This window comes from Pavona decussata, unplaced genomic scaffold (genome assembly GCF_977016875.1).
Source record: "Pavona decussata unplaced genomic scaffold, jaPavDecu1.1 SCAFFOLD_137, whole genome shotgun sequence".
Lineage (NCBI taxonomy): Eukaryota > Metazoa > Cnidaria > Anthozoa > Scleractinia > Agariciidae > Pavona > Pavona decussata.
In genome coordinates, this window is record NW_028145550.1 from 1,787,501 (window position 1) to 1,813,879 (window position 26,379).

Consider the following 26,379-nt stretch of genomic DNA (forward strand, 5'->3'; position numbering starts at 1 on the left):
GTTAAATTATAATGAAGCTCAAAAGCTTTTCTAATAATTATGGAATTCCACTTTCATAGTTGTAATTTTATGAATGGATAAGGCCATTAACAAACTGTTCAAGCTAAATAAAAGCAAGACTGAACGTAATGTTATAGGGTCTCAACTTTCACATTAAACACAGATGTTTTATCACTAAGACCCTGACAATGTCTACAGTACAGAATGCTGCTCAAAACATTGTAATATTGTTTGTGTGTGTGTATGTGTGGTGAGGGTGGGACACAGTTGTAAAATTAGGCAATCATTAGGCGATCAAAGTATTGTGAGTATCAATTAGTGTTGACTTGGTACTGTGTGTATTGTATTTAGTACTGCAAGTATAATAAGCATATATTGGACGTATAGGAAGTACTGTAATAGGCCATTTTCACGATGGCATCACTTGACTACAACTACCAGAATTCATTTCGTTTTCCTTTTCAAATTCAAATTTTGTAATCCCAGTGGACGGCAAAGAACAATGGCTCTAATTAGCATGAGAAAACAAAAAACTGAAGGATTCTGGTACGTAGTTGTAGTCAAATGACGCCATAGTGAAAATGTCCTATTATTGCAAATAGTGTAAGTAGTGTTTAGTAAATGTATCCTATAGAAATTGTTAAAAAAAAAAAACTTCGATTTTGGTGCTATATAAATAGACCACTTCCGAGTTGTTTTGAACCTATTTATGAAAGCGAGGCTAAGTGCAAAGTTTTTGTTATAAAAATTAGTTTTCATTCGTATGCAAACAAATCTAATTTTTGTACTTATCCTCGCTTTCATAGTGAGGTTCACAGCAACTCAGAAATGGCTTATTGTCATTGTAACAAAGTATTGTAATTTCACATTTACATCATCAATGAGCCATACAAAAGTTTTGTCATAAAGTAGAACCCATGTTTACTTTTAGTTTAGTTTAGTTATACCCAACCCTATTACGCCTCACAAATGATATCACTACTTAATCAATCCTACAGCTTATGAGAATAAAGGAAATGATCAGAAAAACTGATTTTTCTTGATGCCTAAGCAAATTCTCCCAACTGGTGCCATAAGAAAGATAAACACAACCCTGAGGAGAATATCAATGTTGACACTGCGATTTAACTGCAGCCCCAGTTGTTCAAAAAGTGGATAACTTTATCCAGTGGATAAAATGTACGCCAACTAAATAGAGATTAATTTCTTCAAAAAAAGTGAACAATAGAAATTATTCATGCCAAACAGACGCAAAGGATCGAGTTTATTTTACAGGCCTGAGATAATAGTATTTCCTTCAAAATACAAGCAAACATGCAAGTCCCAAAACTCAATTCGGGACAAACAAAGGCATTTACATGTAATACAAGTAATAAAGTGAATTGTTCTGAAAACGCCGAATTAAAAAGTCGAACATGACAAAGCACTCGACTTCAGTTTCTTGAAACAAACAGAAGAAAGGAGTTACGCGATGCATGAGTTCTCAAAAAGTATAGGCTTACCGCTCGAAGCGCAAGAACTTAACCCGAGTCTGAATCGTTCAATTCAAAGCTCTTTACCTCTTGAATTTTTTTGAGGAGAATTGTCCGTAATAATTAAGATTGGAGATTAATTCAAGTGAATGACAGCCGTCGCTTGCTGACCACGGTGCACTCAGCAGAAGGTGAATGAACTGACACTGAGCTTTCACTTTCAGGTGGTACAATTGTTTCTACAACTTGAGATGAACTAAACCTTTTTACTGTTATTTCCAGTAGTGAGTTCACTTAAAGTTTGTCAGTGACATTTCTTTCCGCTGCATTTCGGAAACAACTGAATATTAAATTTGAGACGCTTGAGAGTTTTGTGCCTCGAGAGGACGAGAGCTGTGTGAAGTTTACGTCGGTGGGTGGAATGTTTTTGTTTGCTTACTAACCTTTTCTTTCCTGGCAAGGAATTCCTGCAATAAAGCAACGTTCTGTTAAGTCTTTGTTCTTGTGTTTTCGTTGACCTTTCCTTTCAATAAAATCTTCAACTGAATCGACAACAATCGGGATGCCACTTTGGCGTACGGCCGCTAACCCAAACGAGAGGCGGGAACACGCGAAACGAGCGGGGTTTTTTTTCCACGTGAAAAAATTCCCGCGCGCTGATTGGTTCGTAGCTATTGTCTACAAGAGACAATAAAAAATAATGACGTCAGATGTAATTCCGTTCGTACTTTTTTCCATTTCATTGTAAAAGCTTTTAAAACTTTTAACCAAGATAGTTTTAAATTTTTTAAATTTTTCAAAATTATCACAATTTTTATAGTTAAATTGTTCAAAAAATATATATAATAATAATTGTAAAAATGGAGGCCCTATGCGCCATCTTGGCGCTTGAAGACAAGTGAAATGAATTATAAAAATAAACAGAAAAACAAAACAAAACAAATCGACGGTAGTTTTCTATGGTCTACATTCTTACAGACCTTAATATGTTCAAAAGTTGGCAGTAGAGTGAAACCACTCGCCTGCGGCTCAGCCAGTTGCGAACCTAATGTCGGGGACGTTTTAACAGCTCGTTCCGCCATGGTTCACGTACAATGTCAGTGAAAGCGTAAAAAATGCTAAAAGCTTGTTGAAAGTGTGTTGAGTCAAATTTAAATTGGTTTGAACTTTCATTTAACATCGATTCGGCAACATTTTCTTTGTTCTTGAAAATGTTGAATTGCGTTGAAACCGTTTTAACACTGTTAACACTCCGTCCATCCAACAATTGCTCAACATCCGTTCACCACTATTGTTGAACAAATGTTGGGCGAATTTCGAAACCGTCTAAACGGGCCTTTACACGAGTTAGATAGATAGACCTAATAAGCCGCTCAAAACTGCACGCAAACACGTTTTAAACTCAGTTTAGAGCTAAGCAACAACACCGTGTATCATTTGATCTACTATTTTTGCTTTTTCATGTTGCCCAAATTGGCATTTTATAGAAATCCCGGCCTATTGAACAGTGTACAAAGTTTATTTAAATTTCAATGTGATGGATATGAAAACACGACGGCGACGGCCACGATGACAAAAAAACAAAAGTTTAATGAGCAAGACAATGAATTTCTTTGACGTCCGCTGTAAAACAACAAAGAACAACTTTTCGGCAAGATTTCCGCACAGCCTCATACATCAATTATCTGTACATGTTGTGACTCATCAAACTCCATTCACGCTCGCCGTTTTTGGAAGAGGGTTAGTATCTGACAGTGGTACGTGTATAATTAATGCAAGTATGGACTGTGTTTCAACTAATTATGTTCCTGGATAATTCGGCCACATTGAACAAAATTAACGGTTTGTTCATTCTTTCAAACCAGGCGCCGGTTTTTCAAAGAGTGGATTGTGACCAATCAGAGGCCGCATACGATATTTAACAAATCGACGGCAGTTTTTTATAGACCCTAAAATGACGTCAAAAAATGTGTAAAACTCAAGTGGAACCACTGTTGTGTCGAACGCATGTTGAAACAAATGTTGAAACCTTTTGAACGGGCCTTAATATGAGCGTTTCCAAACTGAATCGAACTTTCCTATAAAATCTTTTCCAATCTCATTCTGACTTTGTATGATAATATACAAAATGTTTTTATGGAAACCAATCATTCATACCTTAAGACGGTGTGGCGGTGTTAGTGCGCACATGTTCTGCGCATCTCGAGATTCTCAGTTTCCTATGGTTGGTGCCAATACACGGGTATATTTGCGCGGTTTAAAACTATACGGAGAAAGCAGAACTTAGCAAGCGCTCTTGGTATCCAAAAAGAAAATTCGGTGTAAGCAATCCTTTTGCAGAGATAATAAGGCTTCAATGTGGAAAAAAAACGCCATACATTGCTTTGTATTTTACTTTTTTTAGAATGATTGCTGCTTAATTGTCTCTAAAAAAATGCGTGGTTACCCCCAATTTTCTTTTAGGATTTCAATATACCTTGCTGAGATCTGCTTTTCCCGCATAGAGACAAACTACACAAAAATACGTGAATAGTAGTAAGCACCGTCCTTAAACACCCTCAAGAATACCCACTCCACAAAATCACCAAGGCGCTTCAAAATTGCCACCATTATGCTTGAGTGGCACAGCTAGTCAATTAAGCGCAGTCAACACTGGGAACCAAAGACAAATTGAACCCTAGTGGTCCCCCAGTAAGAAAGAGGCATCGCCACTATTTCTTATGACAACTACTACCCACTGAGAACAAAATTGTTACCTCACACTGCTGTCTTGTACGGAGCGGAAGTGTGGCACCTTGTGTCCGTATGGAGTGCGTTTATCATAAACAAATTTCCACATTTGAAGAAATTATTTCTTTTTCAAAGGTTGGAGATAAAACTATTCCTGAAACACATGAATGGCTAATTCCCTTTTCACAAACTGAATTCCAACCCAAGTCTCACCAGCAAATCCAGCTGGGACGCAGTTTACATCTTACAAACGGAGTCCTTACAGATTGTGCCTTCATGTTGAAACATAGCCTTGTTGTCATAGTTCGCGTAAATTTGCAAATCACGACCAGACTATTACCGGATTTGCAGTTTTTCTTTGTGTCATAAAGCTTTGTGGCTGTTGTTGTTAAAGGAAGAGAAGGATAAGGAACGATGACCTCGCGTTGGGCAAAAATTTCGGACCTAACTTTTAATGCTGCGCCAACCCTGACAGGGTAGTGCTCTTCAAGAAGTACACTCTTTTGGGTTTCAAATTAAAGGGGCGCTGTCACGGCAATTTTGCCGTCGTTTTGTCAAAACCGCTCAAATATTTGACAAGGAACCTTTTTTCTAACACGAAATTGGTCTTAGAACGCCAAGAAGAAAATATAAAGGGATTCATGCGAGGAAGGACAAAATACAATCAGTTTTTAGCAACTTCTAGCTACAATACACAGGAAGAACTAATCTTTGAGAATTGAGACTGACGTGGAGTATTTGAAATAACTTACACGTACTCGATACAAACTAAATATTTTTTTAATTTAATTCAGTTGCAATGTTCGCACATAGTTTTGTTATTTAGTAAATAGCACACCATAAAAAGCTGTCAAACATCCAATTGTCATTCACCCAGGATTTATGATCGTAAATGTTTAATTGCAACTAGTTCAAGAATGATAGACTTTTTCAGTAAGTGACACAGGTCTACCCGCAAAAAAAGAAAATCCGAGTTCTACAAACAGGAGTCCAACCTATAACAAGTTCGGATGCTCTACCACTGAGCTACAGGAGACTTGTGGGAGCTAAGGCCATTAAACTAGGTTCATGGGACAAACATCCTACATACTACTAGGGTTTGAATGTCGAGGAGTAGATATGCGTGACAAAAATATGATGTTATGTTTTATGCCTATGGAATAATTCGCAGAGGGTTTTTTTCCAGTCAGCGGTACAGGTATACCAGAAAAAAGAAAACCCGAGATTTTTCAAAAAGAGTCAAACCTATGACACTCAGATTTGCCTGTGTCACTAATTGAAAAATAAAATCAGAATTAACATATGACGTCACATTTCTTTCAAAGTTTAAAAACTGAAAAAAAAGGGGCAGAGACATTGCTAAGAAGCACAAGATTTTGCGCCAAGAGAAAACGGACGAATACCATCATAAGCGAAAGTACAAGACAAGGATATTTTTATCCTTATCCTTGTGCGCTTTTGTCGGCTCCGTTTTCACGTGGACGCTTAGAGCTTAGTGTTATGTTTACATCATTAGTGAAATCCAGGCCTCGGGGTATCTTTTCTTATGAAGATTGGTCTTCATAAGGCCTGAGATCGAGGTTGCCAAGGCGACTTTTGTTACCGGTTGAGTTCTCTTGACGTCTTTGTTGTCGTCTAGTTTGAACTAATTACTTGCGAAAGAATCGACTCAAACATGTCCTTCGCTGGAACAGCGCTGAAGAACAAATGTTCAATGGGTTTTTCGGCGAGACTGCGCAGCACGGCTACGCTTAAAAGTATTTTACCGAACCGAGCCGGTTGAGTTGGGAGTCTGGACCAGACATAGTCTGCCAGCAGTAACTGTGCCTCGTCTTGAAGTTGTTCCACTTGATCCGCCGCCTTTAAACCATGAGTATCTGTCGAAAACAAAAATCGTCAGGAATAGGTTACTTAAGGTCAAATTCACAGTATATGTAGGCAGCCTTGAGTTCTGTTTACACTCAGTAAGGTTGATCTGGTTTAAATCTTACGTCGAGCACTAACTAAGACATAACTATGGCATGGCGCAGTGATTTATGGAAGAGGGCTGGAATTTTATCCAACCAACGGTAATTTTAACTCGGAACCCCCCTCGGAATTCCATTTTGCTTTAGGAAGACCCCCCCCCCCCTCCCCTTCCTCCCAACCCGCCGTTCCCCAATCCCTTGTAAACAAAAACAAAAGAAAAAAGAGTTGCACTTCACGTCAATTGCTAGAGTTTCTTTTTCAATGACCATCGGACCATCTTTGACTCCTTTGTTTCAGGAATGTTCCCCATTCCCCTCCCCCACCACCACCGTTTGAAGTCCAGTTTCTTCGCATGCACTCCCCCTCCCTTCCCTTACCTCAAGGTGACCTTCCCCCCACCACTACTTAAAAAGTAAACTGTTTTAAGATTATAAACCAAAGACACTATAAACCCCAACATCAGCATATGAATGAATGAATGAATGAATTCTTATATACCGCACATATCACCAAGTCTCATGGCGGTTTACATTTCTGTGGGGTGAGATCGGACGTCAGCATGTTAAGGCGCCTCTGGCAGCCGCTATCGGTCCATATTCGATCTCACCCACCCACCCACTTAACCCAAGCATGAGTGTGAAAGATAGAAGGCCAGACCACAACACCGGGAACTACGTCCCCTACTCTTGCGAACAGTGTGTGGGTTCTTTAACGTCCCACAAATAATCATGAACAAGGGTTGTGAGACGGGACCTACGATTTATCGTCCTTATCCGAGAAGACTAGAAAGTCTAACCGTCTGCAGATGTTATTACAAAGGCAGCACTTCCTCCATACAGATTCTCCTCAGTGGTCTCAATGTGTATCTTATAGCATTAGTGGGGGGAATTTGCATTTTGCAATACGAATATTTTTTTTTTCGACGAGAAAGAGTAACTCACTTGTCCTGAAGAGTATGACGGCCTTGAGACAAGCATACTCTGAACTGTCCAACTTGAGTGTTCTTAAAGGCAACAAAGCCTCTTGTACAGTCTTAACCTGCTGCTCTCGGGGACAATTCTCTGCCTCAGGAGAGCCCCCTGAGGACAGAGAAAAACCCCAGAATACAGAATCCAAAAGCAGCGTTTCCTTCCAACCCTCCTCCAATAGAATGACTTGATCACGAAAAGGCAGCCGCCTGAAGCAGGGCAGTCTGCGGCCAAATCTGAGGGATACTGTCAGAAGACGGGTGGCCGCGTCGTGAAGGGGCTCGGACTTGTGGAATGAAAGCGGTTCCACTGCTTGATGCAGTTCGATCATGGTCATCTGCGAGGGTTGTAGGTGCCTTTGCACGTTGTTAAAGGACGCTAATGCCGCGGAGCTCATTCTATGGCCATTCATAACGGGTTCTTGGGTAGGTACGTTGGAAACGGACCTAGGCGGACTGGTGTGCCCGTTCTGCTGAATTGAAGAAAAAGCCAAAGGCGGTTGAAACCTTTGGCACGAAAGCGATGTTGCCGTTACACAGGGTCGTGCGTTCGTATGGCTGCTCTGCGATACCAACGTTATCCTGACGGGACTAGATGTGGGAGGAGCTGACACCGTTGTCTGGGAGGTGGGGAAGGGATAAGGATGCGCCTGACCGCTGTGATCCTTATTAGCAGGTAGTGAGTTTGTGCGTTGCAACAGATATTCTTCCCCTTGGCTTTCCTCGTAGTATTTCGGACTCGCTGGTCTTCTTTGGTTATTTTCAAGTTCCGTCGTTTGGATTTGTTGCTGTTGTTGTTGTTGTTGTTGTTGTTGTTGTTGTTGTTGTTGATGATGATAGTGATGATGATGTGTTTGTTGCTGTTGCGGTTGTTGTTGTTGTTGCCGCTGTTGTATTTGTTGATGAAATTGTTGTGGTTCCTCTTCTGTTTTGACCATAACCGATTTCGTTTGAACAACCCTCATCGGGGCAATCGCTGCTGAATAACCTAAAACAGGAAAGAAAGACCTCATAGTTCACAAACTGGCAGTAAGCGTAACAAGAGAAACCAAATCTATCACATATTTAAGAATTCCAAGCGGAATTCCAGACCACTTGGAGGAGAATGGAGGAGATGAATCGGCCATTTCCGAGTTGCTTTGAATCTCATTGTAGACTAAGTGCAAAGTTTTCATTCATATGCAAACAAATTTACATATGAAACGCTTTGCACTCAGACTCGCTTTCATAATGAGGTTCACATTAACTCGGAAATGGCCTATTCGGAAGTACTGAAGACAAATAGCCAATAACAGGGTAAGAGACTTCATACTGGGACCATGCTCACCCCTCCCCCTTCCCAAAGACAAAACAGTCCGAAAATCAATACAATGCAGTGAAGTTAGCGGGACTGCCACGTTTGAGGACAGTGAGCGACTATGAAGCGAACGCAAATAATAAAAGCAGAGGAAACTGGGGAGAGGAGGAGGAGGTCAGCGGCTTCTCTTTGTTGCCAGTCTTATTCACACGATAGCCACACGGTTCACCTGATCGGAGTCTTCGAAGGATCTGGAAATGACCTACCTTGAGCTTCAGGTGGAGGCGTGACGTCAACGCGCATGTCGTTTGGTGTATTTTCCGCTGAGTTTTCCGCTGGAGGTGACTTTACGAGCTCTTCGTTGAATCTGAATCTCCGGTACACGCCTAGAAAGGTAAGCGTTTACAATGTTAGCAAAGTTTTAACTGAAAACGTTTTGGATGTTCAAACTTTGGACAAACCTCAGCGTCAATCCAGGCTGGAAGCGTTTTCGCTTTAAAGGGACTATGTCACCCCAGGAGCATGCGCGCGTTGATGAGAAGCACTTTGAAATCGTTGGCCCAATGAGGGACTGTTCATTTTTTATGGGATAGAGGGGGCTGGTGGGATTTGGGGGTGGGCCATGCGAAAAAAAAATGACTTCCCTGTTTTAAAGACCCATTTTTATTGACTTAAAGTTAAAGCAGAGCTCTTTTGATACATATGGTTACGTAACTGAGTTTGCTGTAGGCTCACCCTGATCTAAATATTCTTCATTGTTTAAGGAAGTAGTTCTAATTTGATAGTTATTTCATGCACGTAGAGTGCACCCGTCATTTGTAGGAATTAAAACCTGACAAATTAAAAATAATAACAGAAACAATGTTATCTTTTAAATTATTGTCATGAAGATAACAAACATACTGTAAGGGTAAAGGCAGTCTAAAGGATTTAGTGACCCCTGAGTAGTTTCTACTCAGTCATAAGAGTACAGAATACTCTCTATAACAAAACACTCAAAATCAAGAGTACATTCTACTCATCCGTTAGAGTTTAACATTTTATTCAATTCCTGAGTAAGTTTGCTAAAAAAAAAAAGAGTAAAAAAACTACTTTACTCAAAGAGCGAGTTAGTTTCACTCATCTTAAAAATGGCATTTTTTACTCTGCAAATTACCTTTAGTTATCATCTCTGTTGATAAACCAAGCATTCATTTCCACTCCCCACCGATGCAGCACCGCAGTTTCTTTAGAAACTAAACCCCTTTTTCACTTGATTGCATTTCACTTGATTCAGGTTGATTGCAGTCGAGCAAGATTTCCTTGGCAACTTTGTATTTAGCACGTTTTATACTCTGGAGTGCGCCACAAAACCTCTGACGTTTTTGTTCAAGAACTGGGAAACCGTTGTTCACCAAGGATTTAGCTGGTAAAGGAAAACTTATCGAGTAGTGAGACTTGCTCGTGATTGAACTGCAAGTTTTCTTGACAAGGTTTTATATAACAAGTCATGATTTTCCCTTTTGTTCAACATAATTTGGGTAGTTTACACTTGACAAGTCTCATTGTTAAAAAACTGGCGTGCCAGGTATTGTTTCTAAAGAAACTGCGGTGCTGCGTTAGTGGGGAGTAGAAACGAATGTTTGGTTTTATCAACAGAGTTGATAAGGTAATTTGACCATTGTAAAGAGATTCCAGAGCTGACGTTTCGAGCTTTAGCCCTTCGTCAGAGCGAAAAGACTTGTAAAAGTGAAATTGTTAATGAAAAGTTGCCCGCGTTCGAAAAATGGTCCAGTCACCAAGGAAAACTTGACACTAAGGAAAGTTGTCATTCGTCAACACGAACAAACAAAACTTTTCATGGATTGAGAAATAGCCAATCATAGTGAAAAGTTTTCATCCTTTATAAGCGAACAAGAAAAAAATGTCAAGAAAAGCTTGCTCTTGCGCAAGTGGCTTTATTGCGGCCACCAAGATAAACTTGTCGAATCGGGCAGCTTAAACGGGTTGTTAGTACATGGGCAGATATAATTTACCATGAATAAATCATCAGGGAGTTCAACATTTAAACACGAGCAAGTAAAATCGTCCAAAAAATTGTCAAGGAAAGCCTGTTTGCTTTGAACCAGCGAAATCTTAAGTTTCAGCTCACATACATGATTTCATATATTTCATTTTCATCGATTCCTCTTCCACGGGTAAAACCATGAACCTAAAAAATGTCCAGCTTCCATTTCAAGTAGCTTCAGATAGCCTTGTTTTAATTGAGATCGGCGTTTGAGTAAAGATACACAAACGGGCTTTTGTATTAATCAGTGATGCTGGACAATTTAGAGGCAGGGAAATATTTTTTCCAGAAACAATGTTTTGCGGGAAGTTATTTTTTTTATCTGCGGAAACTAGAACCCAAAAACTTAGAACACATGGTAAGGTCAGACGAAAGAAACTAACCTTCAAAGTTCATGCCAATCTCGATACATTTCTTTAACCTGCACGCTTTACAGTCATTTCGGCTGCTCTTGTCCACTGGGCAGTCTCCTTGGCCCTTACACAGCCAGGGCTCAGTTCGGCGGCACGTTCTCTTGTAGAACCCACTGCACCCATCACATGAGAACACTCCATAGTGCTTTCCAGTGGACTTGTCCCCACACACCTCGCAAGCTGAAAGATAAGGAACAGCAGTTTCTTGTCTCTGTGTTACTTGCTTGCTTAAGCCTTTCCTTCTTAGAGTTACGCCTTGAGGCATGTAGTGAGGTGTACATTGAGGAATTTGTGGATGAAATTCTACAGTGGGGCCGTTCATATGAAAATTTTTACTCGTCATAGGAAAGCTTTATACTGAGCACTGATTTCCTCTGCTGGGTGTCGTTTCCTGTGCTGTGGAAGGTACATTGTACCAAGCGTTTCAATTCTGTAGTGCTGTTTAATTATTATGCTGTACAAGCTGGTTCTAAGTAATTCTGTGGTTAAAATCCTTAACGCTGGCCATTTAAGGCTACTGTACAATATTTATATCACCTGTTTTTTGAGTCCGTGGACGAAATCCTAAAGTGTGGCTTCAAATTGAAGCTCTCGGGTATTTATGTAAAAGGACCTGTTAATGTGTTAAGCTGTTTTGTATTTGCCTCAAGTGGGAATCTTGTTCTTTTGCGATCATCTCGCTTTCATCTGACCGCTTACTCCTAAGCTCTCTCTAATCGACTCTCATGCACTTTAACATGAGGCCTTTAACCTCTTGTTTACTTTCATCGACTCAATTGTCTCGGGCTTCGTACCTTCCCAAGTAAAATGAAACCAACGCGAAAATTCTAGATCGCGAAACTGCAAGTATGATTGTTGTTTCGCCACTCTCTTGGTTATGCCGGGTTTAAAATGTGCCATGTTATACCGAAGCGTTGGAAAATCGCTTAACTGTATGGACGAGGGATCAGCTCTAGGCTCACGCTTTCTGAGAAGCAACGGGATGTGTGAGAACTCCGTCAGTGCAAAGCAACGAAAGATAGTTTTAAATATAAACACGATTGTTTAATTTAAAATTCTTTATCGTTGATAGACAGGCTTTTTACGCGCCCACAGAAAAATACAAATAGTAAACTGATTCCACTCTAGATACCACATTAGAACAACAAATAAAGCTTATAATACCATCTCCCAGGAACAATGAACAGACACACATACTGTTGACGACAGGGAGTTTGTAGCATCACAGCTGTGAGGTCGCAAGAGAAAAACTCTACAGTTCCATGAAAAAAAAATTACCCACGGATTTTTTATTTTTTGGCCAATCAAAATTTTGAAACGAATTTGCACGTACTTCGCAGTACCATATTTGTTAAATGGGATGTGAATTGAAAGTCAAAAGGGGTTCTGTTATTTGCTTTGGCTCACTTTTGTGGACGCACAACATTCACCCAAGTTGCCGCTGCGTAAGACTGTCAATCTCGTCCATCTGCGCTGCTCGTTAACGCGATAGTTCAGGCGAACAGAGAAATAAAACGTCCGCGTTTAGCGAGTGACTCATAAGAGAGTTTAGTAAGAGTCAGTAAACATCTCCAACTCAGCATGGTTAGTTTGTAGTATTCTTCAATATGTGCTAAAAGTAATAGCTTCTTTAACACCACAAAAAAATCGTCAATACTGAAATTAAGAATTCATTGAGAATGATGAACTATTCTGTATTCAGTAAGTGACACAGGCATTCTCGGAAAAAATCCGACTGCTCCTATCAGGAGTCGAACCTAAGACCTTCCGAACACTAGTTCGGATGCTCTACCACTGAGCTACAGGAGACTCGTGGGAGCTAAGGCCATTAAACTAGGTTTATTGCAGATACTGATTAACAAAAATGTCAAGTACACAAATATTATACATTTTGTGAGACAAAATTATTCTTCCTGTTTCTAAGGAATCCATATACTTTGTTACATTTATGTCACCGGTTGTGCGACCCACACAATTCCTGCACAGCAAAGAACGCTTTTTAAACTGAAACTCGCCTTTCAAAGTCCACAGATAGAACTAGACGAAGTACAGACAAATCTGTTTTAAACGTTTGCCCTTGGGGAATGGCTAACGACCGGTTATAATACGGGTTGGATGCTCAAAATAGGGTTTGAGAAATTCAAAGAATGAAGAATATGATATGCGAAAAGCCCCAAATGGCGTTTTACACCTACAAAAAGACACAGTTGAGAATTTTGTTAAGATTCTCAAGTTTAGAAGTTTCTTGTATGGAGACCGGCAGAGGTGTCGTACACAGCGTTCGCAGCAGTTTATTACGTAATATATCAAACACGATGACTTGTACCTTCATTAATCGTGAAATGTGGAGCAGCAATTGCACCCCGTCTGATAAAGTCCTCCATACAGTGTTGTAAAGTGCATTTGGTTATTCTGTCATAGAAAATACCCTATATACATGCACATGTAAATGATTACTATCATCATCACAGACAAGTTTCGGTGATTTTTGTTCCGAGGAAAATTTAATGGTGAACTATTAACACTTAAAACGACAGAATACCCCATTTCCTGTAGCATTGTAGCTTCGCTTCTCGAGGCAACCTTTGCTTTAAGAACAACACATTTCTGCGCATAAATATCAACCGATAGTATCTGGAGAGAAAACACTTCTGTTTATACAGAAATATCGCCTTAAAAATTAAATTCTACGAAATGGTTCATTTTGGACTGATATTTTGGGTAAAATAAATCACTTTATTTAAGTGTCAATGTATTCAGCGCAGAGCACTAATTGGGGTCATTTTCGAGATCGAGTTGGAATTTAGAAGTGTTGGTTTTTTGAGGACAGGGGGAAGCCGGTGTACCCGGAGAAAAATCTCTTGCAGCAAGGACGAGAACCAACAACAAACTCAACCCACACATGACGCCGAGTCCGGGAATCGAACCCGGACCACATTAGTGCGAGGCGAGTGCTCTCACCACTGCGCCATCCCTGTAGTGTTCTGTTTAGAAGTGTTTCTTCTGAGCAGCCATTTTCTCACTAGGTGTACGTCTCTGGTGAAAACAAACTCAATACCTTGCGACACCATTGTAAAGGTGATCGCGTCCGCTTTGTGAAGGTGACTGACGAATGGACACCGCGTCTTAGAGCAAAAAGGAAGTATTTTCGTGATTTCGACTGCGGCTCGCAAGAAAGACTATCAGAGAGAAATATGGGGGGCTTGCCAGTCTCCCACGGGGAGGGAGGTACTACAAATAGCGGGCTATACATACAGGGAGGTTCTGTCCGAAAGTTGTACCATTTTCGGCCTCGTGGTATGCGAAAGGGTAGCGAAGTTTAAAATTTTAGTATTTCAAAGGGTTGCAAAACAAACGATTTAAATCCAAATATTAGAAAGGCTAACAAAAACTGGCCACACATTTCTGGCAGAAATTACAACTCAAAAGCTTGCCTTGAGGTGGTACGGTTCATTTATTTTCCAGTTGGTAATCTTTGTGGTCTAATAAAGGGTTACAATTTTTTGTTTTGTTTTCAAGGTATACCATTTTGGGAAAAAAATTTGGTATGTAAAAGGGTCCTCTTCGGGCGGAGCCCCCCTCCCCGATGAAATTTTATCGAGTTCCCTTCACCCTTCTCCCCCCCCCCCCCCTCCCCTCTCCCCGACTCCTTCACCGTTAACCCCGGGCGACCGCTGTGGGCTACCTATTATTCCCTTGTTTCCAAAACAGCCTGCAGTAAGGCTACAAAAAAGTTGCTTTTAAACAGATGGACATTATAACAGCTTACAAATGGCCAAGTTAGTTTTAAAAGAGAGTCCATTTCCTTCAACAAAAAGGAACTTAGATGTGTGGGTAAGTGGCTTGGAATGGTTATACCATTACACACTATCAACAGACATAAACAGCTTTCATTGTGAAATGCACTTAAACAAGTTCACTCTTCTCTTAATGCATCGAAAAGCTGCCAACAGCTCAGGTTATGGACACTCTTACATTACATTAACGGCTGGTTGTTTTTTTCTCCGAGGGTTTCTTTTCAGCTACTCTCGTTTTCTTCCCTCCATAAAAACAATGTTTCTAAATTCCGGTCGACCACGATTCCGAGAACACAGTTTGCCAGTCGTAAAGCTATTAATTAAGTGCCACCCTAGTTGAACAAGGCCGATTAAACGGTCCGCATACAACAGAAAACGAAAACGTATTTCGAATCACTTAAGGCTAGAAGACTAATTCTGTGATAAGTAAGTAGTAAGGGTAATGACGCTTTAGAAATTATACGTCTAGACAGAACTCGGAAAGAGAGAGAAAAAAAAGCACAATAATAGAGAATGACAAAAACGACCCAGTCGATTTATCTTTCCGCACGTCACTAATTGTAATTTCTTTTTAGAAGGCAATTCAATTCATTGTTTAAAAAAAAAACACTATTTGTCTCCCTTGCATTAAAGCCCTTTGTTTCCGTTAGTACCATATGGTACATCATCTCATAACTTGGTCAATATTTGTTATCTCCTCCAAAAGGGTTTTGTATTTATTTATTCATTGAAAGCATAAAATGGTCACCTTTCCAAAAAACACCCCAATGGTAAAACATATTTTTAATACGACATACATAATTCGTTTTGTGACATGTGTCACATTTAGCTTACGTGGGAGGTTTATAATATAATATAAAGGTTATATGAAAACAAACACTCTTTTACAACTTTTTAGTGACCAAATCTCGCAAATAGTATAACAATCTTTCCTTGCTAAACTGACAATAAGAGAAATTTGTAGAAGGAGCGAAACGTTTATGAAAAACCGCAAACTCGAACTGAGAAAACTGTCGACGTGAATTAATTCAGTCTTGGCCAGATTAGTAACAATTTGCGCGCACCTTCACGCGAAGTATAACATACAATACAAGCTTAGCGAACTTCTCCTCTTTCGCCTCTCAAAGTACTGTTTGGTTTAAAACAGGATGAATACAATTAGTAGATATCCAGGTAGGAAGGATTAAGTTCTCCCTTTTTAGTTGCCCGCAAAATATGTACCGTTTGCCGTATGCTGCAGGAATCGTCATGCGTTTCCCAAGCCAAAATAGTCTTCGCAAATACAGTCAACTCCCTTTAGAGAGTCAGCAATAGCGGTAATTTATTTCAGTCAAACATCTGTAATTTATTTTTGCCAGGGATTAGCTGCTGTCAGTATTATCTAGGTGTCCGTAATAGCGAGGTGTCCGCAAGGCCAGAGTTGACTGTAGGTTACAACTGAGAAAAAAAAAAACTACAGAAAACATGTACGGACAGAAGCCAACAGTGGCCCAGTTGACTTCTGTCTGTATGCTTTATTCGTACTCCGTTTGTATGTCTGTCTCGTTGCCTAGATTGAGACTCTATGGGCTCAAACCCTAAAATGTGACGTTCAAAATGAACGCTACCGAGCACCAGCAACGCGAACATTTTAAGTAAAATACTTAAAAGGTTGTATCCTGTGTTCATAGTTCGTTTTCTGGTCCTTTTATGCCGGGGTATTTCTAAAGCAAGCGATTATGATTTCTTGTCTAAAGCTAATAGGCCTTATCACGGTTTTCGACGCCATTTTGACGGGTAGGCAAACAGGCTTGAAATAAGAGTGTTTGTATGGGAATCCGATGTCAAATAATTTTCATAAAACATCGCTTCTGAAAAATTCATGAATTGGAAACTTTTTGTACTAGGAAAAGGATTTTAAGAACAAAATTAGAGGGATGTAGCCGTGAAAGAAAGCGTCCAGTCGTGTTTTAAACTTTCCATACATTTCCCTGTAATTTTTTCCCGCGAACTATTTTTAGTAGCAGCTCACGGCTGGTTCGCTATACAGACAAATGTATGGAAAGTTCAAAACACGACTGGACGCTTTCTGGACAGCAACATCTCTCAATTTTGTTCTTAAAATCCTTTTTCTAGTGCCAAAAGTTTCTAATTCATGAATTTTTCAGAAGCAAAGTTTTATGAAAATTATTTGACATCGGATTTCCATACAAACACTGTTATTTCAAGCCTGTTTGCCTACCCGTCAAAATGGCGTCGAAAACCGTGATAAGGCCTATACATTTTGACCTGTTCGGACGCCTAAGCTGAAAAATTTACACTGCAGAAAGTTTTAGGAAAAGGAAAGTTATTTCCCAAATTAAGGAGCTGTTGTTGGCTATATAGCTTAACGAAAATGCTAGCTGGAAAAACATTTGTCAATATCCGAAAACAAAAGGAATTAGTTTATCAATGTTACAAAATTTTGATCTGACACTGCTGAAGAAACCTTTTGATTTTCTTTAAAACTAAACACGAATTTCTCAGTGAGATGATAACAGGCATCCCAACAGATATCCACCGAAATGATCCGCTGGGTGGGTGTCCCTGAGCACTTTCAAGTTCAAGACGATTCTGTGTTTGATTTTGCAGGTAAAACCCTAAATTGCACGAGCACATGGTCTGCATTGTTGTACGAGAGTTTGTTGTCGAAGATCGTAAGTTTATTCTGTTGTTCAATCACCAAATTCTTATTGGAGTGGACACTGCAAGCAGTACGTTCCCACTCCTGTTAATTTGTGAGGCTTCGCAAGGTGGTTGTTAATCTTGAGCCTGTGAATGAAGTCCTCCAGTGCCGTGACAATTAAAAATAAAAGCTCTTGAGCATTACTTCACTACGCTGCTGTTCATTATTGATTAGGTCGGACAAGACGTTTGTTAGTTCTGAGTCTGAGGGTGATTCCTAACAAGCGTGACTAATGAAATAAAAATCGCAGAACACTTTCGGGTGGTACTGTTATTAAACTAAACAAGATGATTCTTATTGAACTTTGCAGTTGGAGCGTAAAATACGAAAGTTCCGTGCGCTTCGCATTTAACTCTCGCCTTGCGGACACCCCGACAATACGGACAGCATGCAGCTAAATCCCTGGAAAAAATAAATTACAGACGTTTGACTGAAATAAATTACCGCTATTACGGACTCTCGCTATTAATGACATTAACTCGCGGTCCCGAGGGTGTCCGCAATAAAGGGAGTTGACTGTAGAGTTTTGTTATTTTGTCAATATTTTCGAAACATGACTTTCGATCTGCCTTTTTTTCTTTTCGGTTCTAGCCTTGGGCATTCTAAGGAACACGGTTGTAAGACAAACAAAGAACAGGAATCGAAAGAAAAGCAATTAGTCCATGGAAAATGCAGACCAACTAAAAGAATAACCTGATGAAAAAAAAAAAAAAAACAGAGACAACCTTGATCGTTTAACCACTACAAGTACAAAGCTTTTAGTCTTCATTTGCATTTAAAGTGCACATGTAGACGTTAATGGATTTAATAAATGTCATGAGAGAGATTAGAGTTACTTGTTTAAATACATTGACCAAACAGCTGCAGAAAGGAACTGAAACACGTTTTCGCCAGAGTTAACCAGCGTGACAAATTCCAGAACTGAAAGACGCGCGTTTAACAGAGAATTAAATAAGAGAAATGATAGAATGGGACTACCATTGCACGGTTGTCGTTTGATTTGAGTTTTTAGAATGAAAAACATTTTGGCAAAACTTTGAGCAAGATTGCATCGATTCGTCGCTGAAGCTGACAATCTGATGACACCTGTTCAACGATTGTTAACTGAAACAAGATATCTTATCCAAGGGCATTCGACGATTGAACGAAAGACGGACAACTTTAACCTGTCATCTTTAAAACAAAAGCCGAAAAGAACTTAAGCCGTGATTAAAGAAACTGTTTAAAAGAAACGCGTGTTTGCGTCTCACCGTTGTAATCAAATTTCAGAGCCGCTAAAGCGATAAACTATTAGCAATCATGGCTGATTGAGTGCGTTCCAGTTCAGCAGTATACAATAGAGTTTGGTTATAAATAAATTCACTTACATAGCTGGCATGACTTTTGGGTTTGAAACTTTCCCATACTACAGAGGTGATGCCTAACTCCATCTTTTGGCCACGCGCAAACTTCAATACAACCTTTACTCTGTTTACCTTTCAGTTCTGCTAAAGTGTAATAACCTGATGCCTTTCATTTTCACGCGCGTTTTGATTTCGTCTTTTTTTTTACAAAAGTTTGTAAAAATTAAATGACATAAGGCAAACGTAAAGGTATCATTTGTGTGCAATTTTTTGTCTTAACTCCACTTCCGTCTCAAAAAAATTAAACAGAACTCTTTTTAACTCGTTCCATCTAAAAAAATAATCTATTTCCGCGTGAGGGGTTATCGAGAAGAACTAAAATTTTTCCCGCGAAAGCTTAGCCGGGCGGTTGTGGACAATTGGATAATTTCTACAAATTCTAAGCCCCCAAAAATAAAAGGTATAAGCTAGCGTAGCATCATGATATTTAGGTCAGCTTGGAGGTGTTCTTCGTGAAAACTAGCGGATCTTCTGCAAAAAGTTAGATCTGAGAAACCGATCACTTAACGGGGCCATGCCACGCAATTTAGACAGTCTTATCACATACAAGCTGGTCATAGAATGGAACAAAGCTCATCACAATATAACCGCTTAACACTGTAGAAAAACACAGAAGCATAGAGGATAGGCCTTATCACGGTTATCGACGCCATTTTGACGAGTAGGCAAGCACGTCTGAAATAACAGTGTTTGTATGGAAATCCGATGTAAAATAATTTTCATAAAACATCGCTTCTGAAAAACTCATGAATTGGAAACTTTTAGCACTAGTAAAAGGTTTTAAAAAAAAAATTGGAGGGATGTAGCTGTGCCAGAAAGCGTCCAGTCGTATTTTGAACTTTCCATACATTTGTCTGTATTTTTTCCCCGCGAACTATTTTTAGTAGCAGTTCACGGCTGGTTCGCTATATACAGACATATGTATGGAAAATTCAAAACACGACTGGACGCTTTCTAGCACAGCTACATCCTTCCAATTTTTTTTTCTTAAAATCCTTTTACTAGCGCTAAAAGTTTCCAATTCATGAATTTTTCAGAAGCGATGTTTTTAGAAAGTTATTTGACATCGGATTTCCATACAAACACTGTTATTTCAGACGTGTTTGCCTACTCACAACAAGGAATACGCACAACAAGGAATAAATGATAGCATACATTTTGGTCTATGCCAAGACTTAGTGGGTGCAGTTACACGACGTGGATATATAGAAAAAATACAACCAGCGTTGTAAATTTGACTAACAATTCACCAAGGATATCCAACGAACCATTTTCGGAAGGCGATAATCGTCTCAGACTGAATTTAATTGTGATAAACAGCTCATGTTCTCTTTAGTAAAATGTCTACTCAAACATTCGAAACACTAGAAAATTTATTTCGTTTGTTGTCACAAGGGAAATGTCGTTTACAGCCAGCGTTTGACTAGCAATTCACCAAGGCCAACTAACGAACCATTTCGGAAGGCGATAATCGTCTCAGGCTGAATTTAATTGTGATAAACAGCTAATGCTCTCTTTGGTATAATGTCTGCTCAAACATTTGTAACACTGGAATATTTATTTCGTTTGTTTTTACAAGGGAAACTCGGTGGAACGCCTATTTACTCCAAAGGCGATAATTGCCTCAAAAATTCGGATTTAATTGTGATGAAAAGTAGTGTTTTCTTTAGTAAAATGTCAGCTCAAACATTCGTATATTTCGTTTGTTTCCAGAGGAAAACAAAATGTCTCTTAAAGTCGGCGATATACATGTAAAGCCAACCAGGATTTTCAGAAAGTCAACAGCAACCCTGGAGTTCAGGGAACAACATTTCTGTTCCCGGAAATTTCCTGAAACTGAATTTAATTTTCTAATCCATCATTTACAAATGGCCTTAGCTTGGCAATATCGGGAAACACAAAACGCCATTTTATGTAATTCAGCTAAATTTTCTCATGAGGGCTCCGATTCAGTCTGGTCTATACTTGGCGACAGTACGAGGAAACGCCGTGGAATGCCCGATTATTGTGGTAAAAGGAGAGTAACAAAAGATTTGGAAATTTAAAATGGAAAACTTACATGTAGCATCCAACAAACGGTGTTCAGAAGGTCATATGGTGAACTCGAGTTCTTCATCTGGCGTTCTTCTCTCGGTTCTCTACTCGTGAAAAACTGAATCAAGATTGCCTGCACTTTAAGCACTTCAGTACTCAAATCATCTGTCTTTGAAGGTGATTTGTAATTAAAAGAAAATATCCCGGTAAATTTTCCTTTGAATTAAAGTAAATTTGTCCCGTGGTCACCTCTGTACTATTAGAGAACTTAAACAACCACTCTGACGGCAACGCAAGAGAGCGCGTTGCTTAAAAATATCACAGGCACTCAACGCTTCGTTTTGGGGATTATCTGTTTCGAAGTCCTAAATCGCCTCAGGTTTTCGGATTGAATTGTGATAAGAAGCCAATGCTTTCTTTAGTGTAATGTCATCTCAAAGTTTCGTTATATTGCAAACTCTATATTAATTCCTTTTGTTTTAGTGGGACAAAACTTCATGGCGTTTACTACTAATGTGGCTCGACTTTAACACGACTGTGGCGCGACTTGGTTTCAGATGTCGAATTTAATTCAGTCAAACTTTGGAAAGAAGAAAAACTGACAAGCAGTTGTACGAATAAACCCAAGATGGCCGAACTAACAACTAACAAAGTTTCGTGATGTAGTTACAAGATATTTATTACTTATGAATTGAGTTTGCACAGCAGTGAAGCACGACGTCTGAAACTGTAGCCCGGCAGAGCTTGCCGTGCTGTACGGCACTGACACGATTTGGTTTTAAACGCCGTGCTAAATGCGATAAATTTTTTAAAGTAGTTCGGCACGGCAGTAACAAGACGTTTGAAATTGGCGGCGTTAGAGTGTGAAAATAGGGTCAGTAAGGGATTTCGAAACGCCAGCAGAGGTTGGGGGAGTGGGGAGAGAAGACTCGTTTCGCTAAGCTTTTCTTCAACTTGAATATTCAGCTAAAAAAATCCGAAAAGATGAAACTGTATAAGCTGGCCAAACAGAGCCGTCGTACATGACGACCCTAAAAAGGAAGGTAGGAGCTAGGAAATTGGCTTAAAATTCTCCGGCGTTGCATGCCCTGAAATATAAACGTGATTCATGTCACTTGAACTATTTCGCGATTATTCTATCTTGTTCAACTTGTACAATACGGTACAAGAGTGGTTGTTCATGCATTGGGGAGGCAAGGCGGTCTTGGTATAATTACAAATCCTGAGAGTGGCATGAAGGTGTGCCAAAGTTTCATAACACTCGTGCAACTAGCCATTGCACTGTTCATTTGTTAAACCCTTTGGTGTGTTTTGATCGAGACGTACTTGCTGCTGATTCCGTCGTAGCCTTTTACTAAAGGACCCACGTAAGCGGATGTCGACACCACATTTGCAAATCAAGCTCCGTCGTTTGGGGGTTTTCACCTGTGAGAATACGTCACCTTCAAAAAAATGGACTTAGTACAAACATCCGTTAAATGTGGCCAAGCTGAAATCACAAAGAATGGTATAGATCCCTTTTTCCTCAATTCGTCTCGTGTAGGTCTTACTGAGTGTGATTTTTTTTATCCGGTCGATACTATAGCAGTCGGTCAAGCTGTACCAGGCGGACAGTTACTGAGGTATTCACCAGGGGCTTTAATCAGATGGAATATTTCAGGATAAAACATGAAAAAAAAAATGTATAAACGGCAGCGTGTAAACCAACTGAAAAGGAAGTGCTAGCCGAGAAACCGTGCATTAAAATTTAAACAAAACGAAACCATGAAGGTTTATTAAAATCGAGGAATGATTTCAGACAACAAAAAATTCCCCCAAAGTACCTCATCGTCCGGAAAATGATGGCAGTTTACAAGGTAAATTCATATGCAACATTGTTGAAAGCATTTATAATACCGTTAGAATTTCGACCAACTTCAAGAAAAAATCCTATTTGAATCAGTTCTGAGTCACCGGCTCTGACTAAAGCTACCGCTGCCTTTCCTTGAAAGGTGGTCGTTTTGAAATTCAAAAAGTTTCTCACAGACGTTTTCCGGTATAGGCCGTAGGTCAATCCATCGCACAATCGCGAAGGCTAATGGAAAAAAGGATTGGTTACACCTTTTCTTACCCTCGATTAAACGTCCTTCTTCGAATAAGGGCTCCCTAGATGTTATGAAAACTGTATTAAAATCGAGGCCATGGGTAAGAAAAAAGTTGAATTCGCTTCACGTTTAACTGCCACAGACAACAAAGCGTTAATTAACTGTCCAAGGTTCTAGCCTATTTATTAATTTTCAAAAGTGAAACTTGCCTAATTTGACAATGAAATGACTGCCTGTTCGAGGAAATTCTGACCGAACCGAGAGACACACTAGCAAAAAAATCCTTTATTAACAGGTAGAAGATATTTCGACACAGACGGAAGTGTTCAAAATGAAACATTTGACTTGTTTGTGGCGAGCCCATTTTACTTTGCTGTCTGTTCGATGAGTATTGAAACCGTCGTGTATCTTCGCCCGATGTATGGCTGAAGATGTTAATTTTAATGAGGTTTCACAAGTCTCTTCCAAACAACACGTCTGGTTTTAATACGCAAGAGCCAGCATAAAGCTAAGATATACGCAACTTAAAACAAAACAAAAGACAACGATGTCCGCTGCCGTTTTAACGCATGAAAAGCTGACATTTTTCACGTATTTACGAGAAACAAACATCCGGAAGGTATTTCTGATTGTCACTAAAAATATCCACCAGAAGCTTTTGACTGCTGAAAACACTTCCTTTGTATTCGGGCTATGGCTGAAATGATATTTCTTTGGTTTCCTCGCCGAACAGCGTACATTTGCCAGTAAAAGCGATCAACGGGGCAAATCAGCGCTTTACACCTACGAAAGGCGAATTTGTATGATCAGCCGGCAGACGTACCAGGGTCAGAATTTCGGGCCAAAATATTGACACATTCAACAACGCACAGAACATTATACTTATAGAATTTCATACAAAAAATATACAGGGAACTTCAAAATCAAATCAGTACAGTGAAAACTCGTTTCCTTTCAGTATAAACTACTGATTTAAAAGTAAAGAGGGTAAAAATTTCTGCTGGTGTCACATGAGTTTCATAAGGCCCCCTTTGATTTATCACATTTCAGCCGTTTGATGTTTTCCTTCGAATGCTGCCTTTGTTTGTGACATGGACGCCGACCGCGGTAATAGCTGCCGGCTAATTCCGCTAGAAATTTCGCTACAAGTCATGCAGAATACACTCGTTTCACTCGAGATAAATTCTAGGAACATATTGCTAGTTTTCTGTAGCCTTGAGCGAATTTTTAAAGCTCCCTAAAGTCGCTGTCGAACGACAAAATACCGTCCATTGCGAGACCCCGGCACGGCAATTATGACCGCATGAATTTCGACTTGACTTTGAATAACACAAATACAGCAAAATGAATAAATGACTTACCTTTGTCTTCAAGGACTCGCTTTTTCTTCTCGCTTTTGCCGGCGAAATTAGTGCTTTCGAGCTCAGTTTCCTCCATGGCAGAGAGCGAAATCTTCAGCAAGTGACTGAACCAAGTGAAAGCCACTTGCGAAGTGACTCGTTTGTTTATTTGCTGTTATGACATCATCAAAATCTGTCATGAACTTGTGAGTGACCGTAACTCCGCCCCCAGTGACTCTCCTACTGAGGCGATGACATGATGACATTTGACAAACACCACTTGGCTTTCAAATAGTTTACGAGAGTCGCTATCGATATTATCGTAGCTCGGAGGCGAAAATGATTTGACTTATTTGTAGTGATTTATTCGGCCAGGGAAACCAGTTTTAAAACGCGACGCATAAAGCTATTTGCGCGTGACGCATTCAGGTGACATTTCAATTATTCAGAGCTGTCATGCATTCAATGTCACATATCAATCATTCCAACAAAGAATACCGACAGCTGGGTTTCTATTTGCAACTGGATACATATTTCCATTTTTTGCTAGATTTCAAAGCACTAGTATAGACCAGTATGCGCTACTCAATTCTACCTTTAAAGGTGGCTCTTAATTTTCTTGATGTTGTAGTTCGTTTTATTTCTTTAACCAATACTATCATCCGAATCTTTATTTCACCAGATTGATGGTAGATTTTCAATTTTCGGACCCTTTCCTGATTTCTCTAGCCAGCGGCTCACTTGAAATACTCAAAAATGTAAAATATGATATTAATGTCACAACACTGTCATAACCTTCGACCGCGATATATCGAAATCGGTTTCTACGCTGAAATCTTAGAATTTTATTAAATCTCGTACGAACCGAAACAATTGATATTATGTTATGTGTCGCCCTGAGCGAGCGTTCAATTCCGCGAACCGACTGTCAGCTGACATAACCAAATCTTGTAGATGCTCATTGAAAATCGCCGAATGAAAACGTATTTTTCTTTTTTGATACACCAAAAAGCTTGAGGGTTATAACTCGGGGGAGAGGGTGTCCTCCAAAAGTCAGCTAGCCTCTATTTATTTATTTATTTATTTATTTATTTATTTATTTATTCATTTATTTATTTATTCATTTATTTTTTTATTTATTTATTTATTTTTGCACTATGTGGACGTGACCAAGACGGCTATTATTTAGGTTCATTGGGCAATATAGTCTAAATTTTTACATGTATTTTTTTACCCGTATTTAGACCGGTTCATTTTAAAAACAATGTTCTTAACTGACCGCTCAGTCTGGGTAATGTTCTTATACGTTGTTAAATTCACGTCCTTACAACAAAAAAGGTTCTTATAAATAAAGAGTGTATTTTTTATTTGAGGCTGAGGCTGAACTTCCTTTTTTTTTTTTTCTTTTTTTTTTTTCTTTTATTGTTATTTTTTTTTTTTTTTTGGCAATTTGAGCCTCAAAAAGTTCTTACGACGTTCTTAAGTTACCTGTAAAAGTATTTCAATAAATCGTGACCAGACACTTTAGACACCTAGACACATAATGTGGTGTCAACTTGCTTGTTACATGCTCTTTGTACCAGGCATGCAATAAGAAACATTGTTAATACGAGGTTAACATAAAAACGTGTCCCTTTATCATTTGTGTTAATTGGACTGTATAGACCGAAGTTTTACATGTATTATTATCCGTATTTATACATTTGGTCAAAATAAATTGTTCTTAACTGACCCTCAGCCTGAGTAATGTTCTTCAACTTTGAGATAATTGCTTCCAATTACAATTGGTCACAATTAGCGTTTCTTGAAGCTTTCTGCATCAAGAATTTCAAGCCTACTATTAACGAAGGACTTAAAACCCCTAGAGAATTAGGCCCAGGGCAAACGTCGAATCTTAGGCCCGGTTCATACGTCGAACTTTACATGAGCCGAACCTAATCATTTGGTTCGGCGCATGTAAAGATCGACGTATGAATCAGTTAGGATCGACAGATTTGTATTTGGGTCGACCCGCCGTTCTATTCGACTGCGCCAGTCGAATAGAACGGCAAAAGTTCGACTTCGATTCAGACGTCGAACTTTTCATGTGCCGAACCAAATGCATACGTTACGTATAAATTATA

The 26,379-nt window shown here is 39.4% G+C and overlaps 2 protein-coding genes across 4 annotated transcripts in view; one reads left to right on the plus strand and one right to left on the minus strand.

Moving 5' to 3' along the window:
- The window catches only part of LOC146467273 (cholesterol 24-hydroxylase-like), a 6,001-nt gene extending 4,782 nt beyond the window's left edge, over positions 1-1,219 (plus strand). The window contains exon 5 of one of the 2 annotated variants that reach the window (XR_014867828.1): positions 1-1,219. This exon is cut by the window's left edge and continues 213 nt beyond it. The gene's annotated coding sequence lies outside the window, so the exon portion shown is untranslated. The other variant, XM_085126237.1, reaches the window with a different exon arrangement.
- A 3,632-nt stretch (positions 1,220-4,851) lies between these two features.
- Positions 4,852-24,438, minus strand: LOC146467274 (photoreceptor-specific nuclear receptor-like). 2 transcript variants are annotated; one of them, XM_085126208.1, is made up of 5 exons: positions 24,278-24,438; positions 10,865-11,074; positions 8,701-8,820; positions 7,112-8,125; positions 4,852-6,079 (listed from the first exon to the last, which is right to left on the minus strand). In XM_085126208.1, exons 1-5 carry the CDS (start codon positions 24,351-24,353, stop codon positions 5,838-5,840), a joined length of 1,662 nt encoding a protein of 553 aa, XP_084982334.1. In that variant the 5' UTR covers positions 24,354-24,438; the 3' UTR covers positions 4,852-5,837. The 2 variants fall into 2 exon arrangements, with proteins under 2 accessions (XP_084982334.1, XP_084982333.1); XM_085126207.1 differs by lacking the exon at positions 24,278-24,438 and adding an exon at positions 11,689-12,155.
- Between the last annotated feature and the right edge of the window lie 1,941 nt (positions 24,439-26,379).

What these genes read in the sequence shown, in the direction of transcription:
- LOC146467274 (XM_085126207.1), bottom strand. Translation starts at nt 11,794, where the DNA reads ATGGCACATTTTAAACCCGGCATAACCAAGAGAGTGGCGAAACAACAA. An exon ending in GATTGGCATGAACTTTGAAG is followed by an intron (nt 8,821 to 10,864) that starts GTTAGTTTCTTT and finishes TTACCTTTCTAG; the next exon opens with GCGTGTACCGGAGATTCAGA. An exon ending in CGTCATACTCTTCAGGACAA is followed by an intron (nt 6,080 to 7,111) that starts GTGAGTTACTCT and finishes TGTTTTCGACAG; the next exon opens with ATACTCATGGTTTAAAGGCG.